The sequence below is a fragment of the Arachis stenosperma genome, chromosome 7 (assembly GCF_014773155.1).
Source record: "Arachis stenosperma cultivar V10309 chromosome 7, arast.V10309.gnm1.PFL2, whole genome shotgun sequence".
Classification (NCBI taxonomy): Eukaryota; Viridiplantae; Streptophyta; class Magnoliopsida; order Fabales; family Fabaceae; genus Arachis; species Arachis stenosperma.
Genome location: NC_080383.1, coordinates 81,362,168 through 81,376,616, shown reverse-complemented (window position 1 = coordinate 81,376,616; position 14,449 = coordinate 81,362,168). Strand labels below are relative to the sequence as shown.

General features: G+C 40.0%; 1 protein-coding gene across 6 annotated transcripts in view; it reads left to right on the top strand.

The window, feature by feature from the left end:
- Positions 1 to 14,449, top strand: part of LOC130941955 (cytochrome P450 72A68-like) — a 30,349-nt gene that overhangs the window by 1,438 nt on the left and 14,462 nt on the right. Inside the window, exons 2-4 of one of the 6 annotated variants that reach the window (XM_057870603.1) lie at positions 1,717 to 2,454; positions 8,262 to 8,549; positions 8,649 to 8,773. The exons of 2 other annotated variants lie outside the window; for them this stretch is intronic. In XM_057870603.1, the coding sequence (XP_057726586.1) occupies positions 8,711 to 8,773 (63 nt within the window). In that variant the 5' untranslated portion in view covers positions 1,717 to 2,454; positions 8,262 to 8,549; positions 8,649 to 8,710. Of the gene's footprint in view, positions 1 to 1,716; positions 2,455 to 6,421; positions 7,947 to 8,261; positions 8,550 to 8,648; positions 8,774 to 14,449 lie in introns of those variants that run through there. 3 more of the 6 variants (XM_057870604.1, XM_057870605.1, XM_057870608.1) reach the window with 3 other exon arrangements.

Genomic DNA, 14,449 nt, shown 5'->3' with positions numbered 1-14,449 from the left:
ATTACACTTCTAAATTAATTTTCTAAATTTTAATATTAAAATAACCATCTGTACACTAGTAAAATAAACATCCGATATATCTATTGTTTACATTATTTAATATTTTCATTATTCACCTATACTTTTCCATTAGTTAATTTCGCTAACTACTTTAATTTTGAGTGTCCTAAATTGCTTAAGTATGACAATCATATTTATATTAAAGATTTCTCCTTTAACAATTAAGATTTGTTTATAAACATAATATTAGAGAGAAAACTATTTATATTATCTATTTTTATTTGTTTAAATTTTTAAAAAGAATGATATTATGATATAATATTAAAATTTTTTATTCATAAAAATATTAATGATATAATTATTTATATTGTCTTTTTTAACAGTATTTTAAATTTTTTTTAAAAAATAATATCATAATATCTATTAATATTTATATTATAAAATTATTATCTAAAAGATAAAAATAATAAATGACAACATATTTAACACATCCACTTATACAAGAATCTCTTTATTTTGTAATTAAAACATACATTTCTTAAGCATTTTTTCTCCAGTTTTATATGCTATTATACTAATTTTTTTTCCGGAATGACAAGAATAAAATAAAAATTTTGATACTACTATATTATAAAATTACTTACTCAAAAGACTTAAGTAAATAAAAAACGTAAAAGTAATTATACACGAAATGAGTTGAAGCAAGGACATTTTTCCTTGATACGTGCCCATCCATTCTTCTTCTTTTGCAAAATGTCATATATATATATATATATATATGATAAATATTATAATGGCTAAGATATGATGTCTAATTTATTAAAAAAGATAAAAAATAAATTTTAAATATATTTTTATATATATATATATATATATATATATATATATATATATATATATATATATATTCAAGGCTTGTAATTTGTGCATTTATCATGTTGTATATTCAAATAAAAGAAGACATGTATTTGATTTTATTTTTAACCAAAAATAATATATGCATTATTTTTTATTTATATTTTTATACCTTTTTTATAATATTAAAGATAACTTTTTTATTTTTATTAATCACTTTTAATACAAAATATAACAGTTATAAAAAATATACACAAAAATAACAAACATCACATTTTTTTATTGTAATCATCAGTGTCCCTAAGTCATATGATATGGACAAAAAAGATATAAATAATAGAGAAATAATGTCAATCGGAAACTTGTTTCTTGGACGTAACTCGTAAGCCATCTTCAATTAACTTGAAAACACAAGTAATGACAACGACATACAAACTCGTGCGTATCTTGGTTCTTTGGACTAGAAACAATGACAACGACATACAAACTCGTCATCACACGAAAACAAAGGACCACAAGCAACGCAAGCCATGACTTCAACAAGTTTCATTTCATTTATCCAGTTAATAACTAGTAATATTCTTAAGAAGCAAAAAGTAAAATATTTTTATAAAAACTAAAAAGTTTAGATTTTCAATATATATTAAATATTTCAAAGTTTTTGCATTTTTAGTTTTTAATCAATTTTCCGATCAAAACCCAAATATTTTTTACTAATATTTTTTTATGTTGAGAATAGTTATTATTCCCTCTTTTTACTCATTATATAGCATGAAGATTGTAGTGGTAATATAATGACTTATCTGGATCTTCTCGATGTATATTTAATTTTCATGCTAACCTCCATTTCGTCACATATAGAAAGATGGGGAAGACTAGTGTACAGATGTAAATTGAGAAAAGCGTACAGAGAATTTGTTTTTTGTGGCTGGAAGTGGACACGTGTGACGTTTAATTTATAACGGAGAAGGCTTTGAGGGTGTGAGATTTGATGTAAGCTCAGAAGGCTTACTAGTGGTGAGCCGAGTCGAAGAGGTATGGAATGAGGACTGGATTTGATGGTGGGTCATTGTGGCTGTGGGCTTTGAAAAAAACACTTGCGGGTCAATTTCCAAAAAAAATATTTCTGAGTTACGGGGGGAAAAGGAAAAAGTTGGCAGCACTAGGATCGCAACGAAAGCCCTACCCACTTTGGCCGTAGCAAACGGGGCTCTCGCGTCTCCTTCCGTGAATCTCGTTGCCGGCGTCAGTTGCGTAGGTCTGGGCGCCGTAGCACGGACGCAGCGGAGGTCTGAGGTGTGTTGCAGCCGTGGTGTCCAGCGGGGGACGTGGGTGCGTGTGATCTGAGGCCGAGGGGTAGGACGACTTCCTTGCGCGAGGTCCCGACGCTGAAGGATGCAGTGAGCCGTACGTGCCGTCTGATGCGGAGATCCGGCCGCCGTTCCACGGAAAAGAAGGCTGTGGAAGGTCCAAGGAAACAAAACTCTGCCGCTGAAACAACGCATTTCCTGTCAGATCTCAGTTTTTATCTGAAGATTGTCACTTCTCCCCCGATTTGGGTTCTCGCGGTTGGTGGACACTGATACAGTTCAAAGTCAGGTGTGTTGTATTTTCATTCCTTTATTTGAATTTATTTGTAAATTTGTGCATAATGTGATAGGTTTTACTGCTGTGGGTTTTGTACTTTAATTGTAGCCTAAGGATATAGATGGGGCCATGTTCGCATGGAGAGAACACCGAAAAGGGAATTAGGAGTTTAAATTTTGTGATTTAGATTCGAAATGTATTAGGCTAGGGACAGATATCTGCGCCGTGGATTATCAATTTTTTATTGAAAACAAATGATAGTATAGGTTCATACATAAGTAGAATGTCTATCGTTGTGATGTGTTGATGTTAGATGAATCCGGCTCACCAATCAGGATCGGAAAATAGTTGAAGGTGTCTGATTTTCGTCTACTGGACCAATAGTCCAATAGGGGTTAGACATGGATATTGTTCCAGGCATGTGATTGGGGATTGGGAAATCCTATGGAATCAAATGAAGCTTTGCTCCTTTCCGGAGTAAGCCGAACATCCTACTTGCTACACGATTATGACTACTCTGGCAGGGGACCTGCAGAAAGCTCCCACGCCAATGCAATTCTTTCAATTTAGGATTTTTAACTTAAATAAATTTTATAGAACCCAAATTCACTGATATCCAATGAGATCTACAACATGATAACCCTTTTCCTATTATTATATAAATCGTCCTAGTCTGTGTAGGATTAAATAAAACGTAAACCATTTCAGGCTGGAACTGGGAAGGGAAACAAAGGTAATGGTGCCAGGGTCCCTAGAGTTAAAAGGAGAACGTAAATCGTTCGAGGCTAACATGTTTGTTGGCTTAAACCTCATTGCTCTGCCACGATTTACACACAAAGGAGCCCCTACATACCCTGGCGCGATTCACGTGTTACTGACTTACTGGGTTGGGAAGATTATGCTTGTAATGTTGTTGAGTTGATTGCATGGCAAACTTAACTACCTTAGTATAGATCATATAGTGTTGGATCATATAGTATATGCTTAATATGCAATATAGAATAATTTTGAAAGAAGACCTTGTTCCACGGGTTTTAATGAGTTAGGGTATATGTAGTTTAGGGTAAGACGTAAGAAATTAGGCATCTTAGCAGCTTCGTTAACACTCTTACTATAGAGTGATGGTTGTAATAGGGTATTTTAACTTATATTTTATTTTAATTTATTTATTCAAATTTTAACTTAAGATATAAAATATACTTTTTATAATTCAATGATTGATTTTACTGAGAAGATTAAATTAAATTAAAAGAAATACTGATAAATTATAATAAGAGCACTAAAGTTAATAGATAATTTAAGTTTTTTCTTTTAAAAAAATGTCAGAGGGTGTTAAAAAATGTAATTTTGCATAAGTTAAATTTATGTGGACTTGAGTAACATAAATTAAAGTTTTTACAGAATGACAAACAAAATTTATAAAAAATATGTATGAACAAAATTGATTAAAAAAAATCATATCAACAATGAATACTAGAAATTTCATAGAAACTTAAATTTATGTTATTCAAAGCATTATGAATTTATTTATTTTAAATTATATTTTTTAACACCTTTTGACATAATTTTTAAAAAATAACCTTAAATGTATACATTAAAACTTAGTACTCTTTTTATTATAGGTTGCTAGTATGCCTTTTTTTTAATATAATTTAATCTTAATAATGAAATTAAAGTTTTTTTTTAAGTTAATATTTAACCGGATTTAATTTAAATTAAAATATTAAAAGTAAAAGTAGCCTATTATACATAATTGTGCCAGGGTGAGAAGGGTCCATTTGTGTGTAAATCGTGGCAGCCCAATGAGGTTTAGCCCGACAACATGTTAAACCTATCAGTCCGGACGATTTACGTTTTCCTTTTAACTCTAGGGACCCTGGCACGATTTACCCTTTCTTTCCTTACCAGATCATGCATTAATCGTTCCAGGCTGAAATGGTGTACGTTTTTTAATCCCACACAGTCTAGGACGAATTATATAATCATAGGAAGAGGGTAATGACGTTGCATATCTCATTTCAGGGGAACCCATTAAATTTGGGTTCTACAAAATTTATTTAAGTAAGAAACCCTTCAATTTATGTCTATCATACGTCTTCACTGATGGGATTTTGGAGGTGTCCCTTTTATTTCTATTGCTGCCACCATCCCTTTATTGTTCGTAGCCCCTAAGGGAACCCGTAGCTGTTGTAGGTGCAAGCTGTTAAATGCATCAACATTTTCATTAAGATGTCCTTGGCTGTTTATAGTTAGATAGTGGTATTGTTATACGGAAGAGGTTCTGAAATTCTCTGCAGCTAATGGATTTTTCTGTCACACTGATTCATAACTCAGCAATAAATATTATTGAATTTTCCTAAATACTTTCAGAATATGAAGTCATCTAAAAACCCAAACTTGTGTGTATGTTGAAACAGAATATCCTGTGTTGTAACTTTGAGACGAGTTATGCCATTGGCAATGTTCTTAAAATTTAGCAGTCGAGAAACTATGTAACCCTTGCGGATTGGTGTTAGTAATCATTGGCTGCTGTAGTGATTAGGAGTGCAATTGCAAAGTTCATCTGTAACAGGGCTGTTATGATAGGGTTATGAACGTATTTCAGGTTGAGGTGTTGTGTTTGTAATATTTCATGGAAAATATAATAGGATTAGAACTCAACATGAGATTTCCTTGTCGTGATCGAAATAATTTTCATTCATATGTGAGAACTTGAATCTGAAGCTCCTTTTTCGCATTTGTTACTCATGATAGAGGAAGATCTTTGAGGACATTTCTTGAAGGGAATATCTATTCGTGAGGGAAACGGATGTCCCGGGCTTATGATGTAGTTGATTTTGCATAAGACGTTAGGGTGTTGTCCGTTACAGTGGTGTGTGTTCATGGTTGTTTGGCTTTTTAGAATCTGCAGTATAATTTGTGAAGAAGTTTCATGGGCGGAGTGGTTGACTGTAACCTGTTGCACACTTTCATGTTTTCAGGCTAGAACTGTGAACCGATAAGTCCGATGGATTTCAATGGGATTTTTGGAGCTGAATTGGAAGAGTCGGATGACAACAGCTCCGATGGAGACCGTGGCTGTTATTATGCGAGTGACGAAGAAGGGGACGAGGATGAAGGACCCAACAGGATGCAGAGAAGATGAAAATGGTAACCTCTCAGGTGGTGCCAGTCATGCCGGGATGATGGGAAAAGTCGTCCATTGTCGCAGAGGATTTTATGGGCAGAGAGTTTGTCGGGGAGGAGGATGCCTATCTTGCTTACAAGGAGTTTTGCTAGAATGAGGGGTTTCGGGGTCCGCAAGGGCGATGTGGGGCGTGTCGACGGGGTTTTGGTCAGGAGACTTTTTCTGCCATCGACAGGGCACAAGACATGCTAAGCACTATGATCGTCCTGACGAGTTAGGGAGGAGGTTTGGAGAGTCGAACCGACTGCAAGGCGAAGTTGAAGATTTTCTATGATGTGCAACGCAGTGTGTGGAAGGTCAGGAGCATCTTCGATGAGCACAACCACGAGCTTGCTCCGGCCATGTTTTCACACCTCGTACCTAGCCATCGCTCGATGAGTGATGGTGACAAAGCACAAGTTGATAGCATGAAGCAATTTGGTATACCAACTGCGAAGATAATGGCTTACATGGCTGGTCAATCTGGAGGGTATGGAATGCTGATTTACAAAGCGTGATTTGTATAATTATTACATGGTCAAAGGCTGGCCCGAATCAGTGATGGCGATGCTGCAGCAACGATCAGTTACTTGGAGGCAAGGCGAATGCCGACATGACGACTGTAGCACATTACACGCGAACTGCCGATGATCGGCTGGGGAGCCTTTTCTGGGTCGACGGTGAAATGATGACCGACTATCAGTTATTTGGTGATGTTATGGCCTTTGATTCGACGTATCGGTCTAATAAGTACAAGAAACCGCTTGTAGTGTTCTCTGGGTCAAATCACCATAAACAGACAACCATTTTGGATTTGCGCTCCTGGAGGATGAGGAAGTTCGTACTTACCGGTGGCTGCTGTTAAATCTTGTAGATGTAATGGGAGAGAAGACTCCGTGTGTTGTTGTCACGGATGGGGACAAAGCGATGCGCGCAGCCATCGCGGAGGTGTTCCCGGCAGCAAGGCACCGGCTGTGTGGGTGGCACTTGGAGAAAAACTGTGTTCAACGGGTTAAGGATACGGAGTTCCGAAAGGTTTTTAAGAAGGCTATGTATGCGAACTTCGAGGTGGAGGACTTCGAGGAATATTGGAAGACGGCGGTGGAGTCACTTGGCCTACAAAATAATAGTTGGGTTCAACAAACATACGAGGTTAAAGAAAGTTGGGCAACAGCATATCTCCGGGCACTTTCTGTGCGGGATACCGAACAACCTCAAGGTGTGAGGGGATTAATGCATACATAAAGGGGTTCCTGAAATCCACTGATAGCATTTTGGAGCTGGTGCACAGCTTAGATCGCGTTGTAAAGGTTTATCGAAACAACGAAGTCACGGCGCAGTTCTATTCTACGTACTACAGCCCCGTGTTAACAACCGGGCTTGACTCTATCGAGCTTTTTGCATCGAAGCTGTACACTCGAGCAGTTTTTAGAGAGGTCAAGAAACAAATCAGGGGTGTTGCAACCTTGCTGTTTCGTGGGAGAGACAGCATCAGCACCACGGTTGTCTACAAGTTTTCAAGGATGGGCGCGCCTGGTAGGATTCACAAGGTTTTATTCGACCCAGATGACAAGAAAATTCAGTGCGACTGTTCGATGTGGAATAGTGAGGGTATTCCATGTAGTCACATATTCTGCCTGATGAAGTACGAGGGTTTGGAACAAATACCGGACAGCCTTATTGTGAGAAGATGGTGCAAGGATGCAAAGGATTCCAGACGGATGCCGGTGACAATGAGACCTGGAGATGAAGGTCGCATGCTTAGGTATGCCGCACTTTCTTCGGCCACAAGCTTGGTCGCAACACTTGGTTCGGATGAGCGTGAAGACTTCGAATTCGCTAAGGAGAGCATCGCGAGTCTAATAGATAAGCTACGTCACAGAGTTTATGAAAGGGCAGGTGGTCAGCCAGGTATGTCGGGGTGGAAAGCGATGAAGGACCCGGTTGTGGCAAGAACAAAAGGTGCCCCTAAGAGGAAGAAGGAGTTCGACCAATGTAGTCAACCCGACGTGCGAGGGAAGAGGCGTTGCTGCACCAAATGTGGCACACCCGGGCATACCAAGAGGACATGCAGCGGGTACTGTGCACGAGGGGTGTCCGGGATTGGTAATGGGGTCTCCCCCACGGATGGCAACGGTTCGCATGACGGCCCTGCAGCCGCTTCAGCGTCTCTTCCGACCGAGCTCGGTCATGCGTATGAGGTAATATAAGGAAACATCATTAGGCCCAAATGAATGTGTTGCTTCTCAGGTTTCACCTCTGTGTGAAATTGTGGAATTAGTTTCCTGGATCAGATCACACCGCAAACCTTAGTGTTGTTTTACACTGAAATATTTAGGTAGATGCCTTATTTTTGAGTATATTGCATGTTATTCCCTGAGTTAAAGGACCATCTGTGATGTTATTTGTGGGTAGGAATTGCCTTATTTTTTAGTATATTGCATGTCATTTGAGTAATATGTATCCTGATTGGAACGGTGGTATATCTTGAGATAAGTAAAGAAATTAAGGTAGAAATGTTAACTCGTTCTAAGTGAACATGAAAATGGGAGATTTTGCTGTATCCTACTTGTTGAACTTAATTACATGTATTATTTTTGGGCCTAGCGGATTATATTTTTCACAGAATCTAAAATAGCATACATGCTTGCAGGATCAAACCTCGGGTCACGGCGAAGCTGGTCTGAATAACGTGTCTACCTCAGCGGCAAATACATCCTCCATGGTGAGTCGGAGAGGTAGTCCATGTTGGCGTCCTCCGTTTTCTGGCGGGGGAAGTGGGGGGAACTTCTTCCTTGGGGGCCAACACATCCACCAATTCTATGCATCCCAACCTTGCTCCGGGCACCAAAGCGATCCGCCGCCGCACGCCGGGCACGGGAGTATGTCAACTCCGATGAGGGCTATGAATGAGGACTTGTTTGAACGGTGGCTGCTCCAGGTACGGGGTTCTCCTGAGATGTACTCCAATATTTTGTCTTTGGATGTATTAGCAGCTCGGACCTGTCCACTAAACCATGTGCCTTTTCATGTTGAACAGAATGTGATGGGTCGTCGCTCGTCGAGCAATATGCAGGGGGGATTTCCCACGCGTGGAACTTGATGTTAAGCTGGGGGATAACACATACCGAATACTTTGTGTCTTGCAAAAAGTTATTATTTTCGGTAAGGTCTGTCTTGCTAAGTGGAAGCTGCAGATTTCACTAGTGTGTGCTCTGTTTTTCTGATTTATTGTAACTACATTTCTAGTGTCTTGCTGGTGACAAATTGAAGCATTATTTGAGGTTTTAGTTGGGTTTGTTTAATTTTGTCTCCGGAATAGCTTGGCCTATACTCAGTTTCTCACTATGTTCGTAGCTCCCATTGTCTGCATAATTATGGCCAGATGATGTTATTTGCTTCGTTGATGAAGATGGAGAATCTGCTTTCTTAGTAGAAGGACTGGCTGCTGAAGGCTTTGTCTGAGTTCCTGTAGGCTTTGAAGTTGAACTTGTTTGAGTAAATTTAGGCTCTGAACTTGAATGAATTTCTTGGTGTTGCTATTTGGAATATCTTAGCTGTAGGTTGCATAGATGTCTTTTTTTTTTGGTAAAATGCATCGATGTCCTTTTTGTGCTGACATTATTGGGTATTAATGTTTGGGCTTCCATGGAACAAATCCATTTAGCATGTACTGTTGCAAACGGGCCATGAGCAAACGCTAGGTCGGATGGGCCACGTATAAGGTTCATTTTATTTTGGGGCTTTTTTGGCGGGTCCCATAATGTCAAAGCAAGGGTCCGAGGATGCGATCTCAGAATAAGGAATGCTCGTCACAACCCCTGGGCTAACTTCGTTGTTAGCATTGTTTGTGCAAAATAAAATATCTGTAAAAACCTTGCACCCATTAAGTAACTCGTATTTAATTTATTTTTTTTTTGGTGTGAATCCAGCCATGGTCCACTTCAGTATACATTTCTTTAAAAAACAACTATAGAGTTACATAATTTTTCTTTCCGTAAGGGTATGTTTGGATTTTTGCAAGAAAATGGAAGGAAATAAAATAAGATAACAGTAAATGGAAGCAAAATTTGAGTTCTTTGTGTGTTGTTTTGATGAATAGAAACTAAAAGGAAAGATAATAGAGGAAGTTTTTTCTTTTGTTTAGAAGAAAAGAAAAGTGAGATGAGATAAAATCACATTAGTATAATTTTACAAAGACACCTTTATCATAAAATAAAAAACAAATGTTTTTATTTATTCCTGTTTTATAGGCTTTTATAAATAGTATAAAACATTATAATTTTATATTTTGACTAAATTTAATTATCTAATACGTATCATATTTAAATTTAAATTTTTAATCCAATAACATGTTAACACTAAATTTATATTAATGTCTGTTAATTGGATTTGGATCTATAATTTTTTTTTTAACACCAAAAATGGTCAATTCTCGATCTAGTAAACATCACTTAATTTCTTAGAAATTTGTATCAAAAGAAACATAATGTGTTGTGTTATATAAGAGAATCCCCCTAAATTGAAACCGTTTGTAATTTCATATAGAATTACAGGTCGAACCAAAACAAAATACTTTTTCTTGATAATTGTGATCCATAATATGACTAAGGAAAGTATTGGACATAGAACTATATAGCAATTTTGTTTAAAATTTCTTGCTTGTGATTGAAAGAAAATCTTTTCCACACATTTTCCTTCTATTCTCTTGTAATCCATTGTCCCCTTCTTATTTTCTATCAAACCAAACATCGTGTAAGCGTATATCATCTATTCATATAAAGTTCCGATAAAATGCGTATGGTATTTACTAATAGAATAGATATGAACATTACTTGACCATTCTTTGGTCCTGGGCAATATGATCTTAAGAAGACTGTCGCAGTTACATAAGGTACTTATACAAAATGGTTAGAGTTGCAGAACGTCTTCCTACAAAATGGTGCTGTAGGTCCTGCACGTTTTCAAAGGCACATGAGCTATTGGCCAAGACACATTATAGAATTCCGAAGTGGAAGAACGTTACCTATGCAAGCTCAACAGCTGTGAACAACAAATTGGTTGTGTTACTCCAAAAGTGTTGTATGCAACCCAGGGTTTAATCTAACGTGGGGCTGCGGGTAGTTCCAAAATGGCCACACGGTTCTTGGATATGCACCAAAAAAGGGTTCGCAAAAAGTATAGGACCGGAATTTCTTCAAGGGCGATGGCTACTCGGCCTCCACCTGCCAGTGAGCAACGGCTTTGGCAACGATGTCCCTAGCCATTTCGTTGTGCGACTTCATCACCAGATCTACCGCCAACCGCATACGCGTTGCGCTGCTGACGTTCTATAACACAGGAAAAACCAAACCCGACAAACATAGCCAGTCAAGAAGACACATATCTATCATGACATGAACAAGTGACGGAATAAAATACCTGCACACTATAATTCTGCCACAGATGGTCCCTAATCATCCACTGTGCCACCCACACGCCGCAGTCCATTCTGTTGGACAGCCAAAAAAAAAAGTGAGTTTACATTCTAAAGGAGATGCCACTTTTAGCATGAGTTGCCACACTATTAAGTTTGCTGAGTCATGCATGCATGTGCGAGCCTTGTTGACGGGATCTTAGTAGCTCACGATTTGGGATCCTGCTGGGGCAGTTCAGGTTCTTCGAATTCAAATGTGGAAAACCTGGGTCGAACGGAACAGTTGCCAGCGAGCCAAGATTGTCCCAACGTCAGCCCTTCAAGGTACAACGCCTACATAAGGAGGAAGAATATATGACGACGATTACGAACCCAGCCTCAACAGTTATAAATAAAAGTGATACGATCCAATAGTATGGCATTAAACCCGGATACTCACCACGCGCGTCATGCCGATCTTCCTTGCTTCTGCTTGGGCAGGATCTCGAAGGGAGTCCAGGTAAATGAGTTTCATGCGGGGTACATCAATTATCATGAGATACCAGTGACCATCACACCACATGGGTTGATGTATCTACACAAAAATTGAACAAGATATCAGACTTGAGGCGTAGAATGAAATCATAATGTCGAAATTAATTGGGTAAGGTAGCTAACATACCCTCGTGACCCTGTCCACCTTGCACCGCATGTAGTTGTTACGAACCGAGGTGGCAGTTCCTGAGGTAAGCGTTCGGCCTTCGAGTGCGGCCTGCTGAGATACGTCAAGAAGGGAAACAAATCAACATTGTCTTCCGAACAAGTCAATTACTTTTCAACAAATTCGAAAACGAATATAGCTAACATACCATGATGCTTGTGGGGAGGAACCATTGAGTTTGTTTCGAAGTCCGTGTGAGCATCCGTACGACCACATTTAGAACCTAATGTGAAAAAAAAGATATTAATGAAGAACAGGGTCTCTGTGTCATACTCAGTTCTCGTATAAAGGCATGCCATTTAGCTCATCAAAAACAATGATAATCGCTACAGGGACGTACATCGTCCACAACTTCCGCTCTCGGAACAAGGGTCATCAGGGCTGCCCTGTTAGCTATGCAGTCGCCGACATCTACCAGTATTTCGCTGTCAAGAAACCATGCGATCATGTCAGACAGGGATTATCGTACAAGATTCCAACCGCCAAGCACCTATTGCAACAACGACCGCATGTTACTAACCTCTGGGAAAGATCCCTGCAGAAGACATAAGACGCCACGGCCAGCTCAACTGGAGAAAGATTCATCTCGTTCTGCGGCTGAAATGCAAGGTTCATGGCCTGCGAAATCCAAGCAAAGTGTCACGATTGAATAACTACCAGCAAACCTGATTTTGCATGCTAGAGTGGAGGTTGTAATAGGTATTTTGTAAACAGATTGAACAACTCACTCGGGGAATTTGCGGGCGTTTCATCGCCATCCCCTGCCAACCATCGAGCAGGTCCTCGTTCGCAGCGGGATTGTAATCGCTATGATTCCTAGTGGACCAAGGAATGCATCTATTGCCTTCTTTAGGTGTATTCATGCATTTTGGGCTATCCCAGACATCCTCGGTAGTCAAATCGACCTGCAAGAATCAAGTGCCTTATTATGCTATCTAGAACGGACATTTCATGGAATAAGCATATGCATGATATGAATAAACCCCTTTATCCTATAAGACCGAACCACTTCCGGCGAGGGGCTTGGTTGGGATTTTTTCCGGGGCCGGACATTCTTTCTTGCGGGTTTCTCCTTCCGCGAAGATCTGAAAGGCATATGGTCAACCGTGAACTTTGTGTCGATAGTAGGACGGGATGACGGACCCTTGCCCTCTCCAGGAGTTCGAACGTGGCTGTCGATGGTCCTCTTCTTTGAAGTCGGCGTGGCCTCCCCCGTGCAGCACCGGCAAGTGGCGCAGTGCCCAAATGAAACCGGATTCAGGGAAATAGCAGAATTGGCTCTTTGCAGTAGTTTGATGGCATCCCTCACTTCTTGTACAAGGGCATCATGCCGGGACAGCGTTGCCGAAAGTTTTCTCATCTCCGTTTGCATCCCGGATACACTTGTCACCATGCTCATCGCGAGGGCTTCGCAGTCCTGCATCAACACGTACCACATCACAAAATCATGCACTTCGAAATACGTGACATTTTTACTGCTAAGGAAAACTACCCAACTAAGACATACCTGGGTTTTGGGAGCATGGGAGGATTGGCAACTTCCACATGACGCGACTTCATCCGCATCTGCTCCTACAAAGCCCCTGTAAACGTCAAGCGAGAATAACACTTTAGCAAATTATCCATGTATATTCCATGCATTGTATATGTGGTAGCAAAAATAAATAAAAGAATATCCTTTCTTACCAGCCATTGGCAGGAGACGACCTCTTCCTGGCACACGACGAGGAACATTTCGAACTCGAACCAGGCACCGGTTCCGGTACGGGAAGCGATTTGACCTGAGCATTTCCGATCGACTTCTCACCGAAGGACAATCGACGTGAGCGCCTGCCAAACCCACGAATTTCACCAGTTAGCATTCAACAAGGGCATAAACGCCGCAGCAATACAAAAAAACCTCCGTCGAAGGCTCCCCAGTGCACCCCCTTCTCTTTTCAGCTTTTCAGGGCCAGGAATCGCCTTGACAGGCCCAGTTAGATAAAGGGGACATGGTTGTGTGCACAACAACCCGCAAGGCCACACATTTTCTTGCGAACACAGCCCAGATAGGTTGTTGTCTGAATATGACTTTTTGTTTCGGCCACCCACTCGTGGGCCTGCAAAAACGACCAACCATACGGGGCCAACTAGATTCAAGATATCTACACGGAACCCTAATGCTACAAGGGTGACAGAAAGATATTTTCAAAAGAACAGGTTTTCCGACACCGGGGAGATAGTGACTACGGGTAGCTTGTGAATGGAAGGACGTGGGAATGGACCACGAGTACCCTGACAGTGTTGAAATAGTAACGGTACGGTTTAAACAGAACATAGCTAAGTGTGGATGGCATCAACTCACATGGGTTCGAGCTACGAACGAATCTTTGATGTGGTCTCTGCAAACGGATAACGAACGTGTCCACCACTCAGGACTCCATTCACGGACCCCCAACGAGGCGACACTGCTCTGTTTTGTCCTCTTTCAAGGAAAGAATCTTGCGTGCCGAGAAACAGTGCCGAGGGAATATTATAGTCAGACTCGGACACTGCGATGCGCCAGCATGGAGGCGAGTTTCGTGGAGGAGGTTAACAGGCGCAACGTCTTCTTCGTTTGTGCAATGCCTTTGGTTTAGTGTTGTGATCTTCCTGCACCACTCGAGCTGCTTTACCCCGTCCTCATAGTCATTACATGAGGATCGCTTTGACAGAACTACCCTTTCATTTTGGAGACATTCGTTCC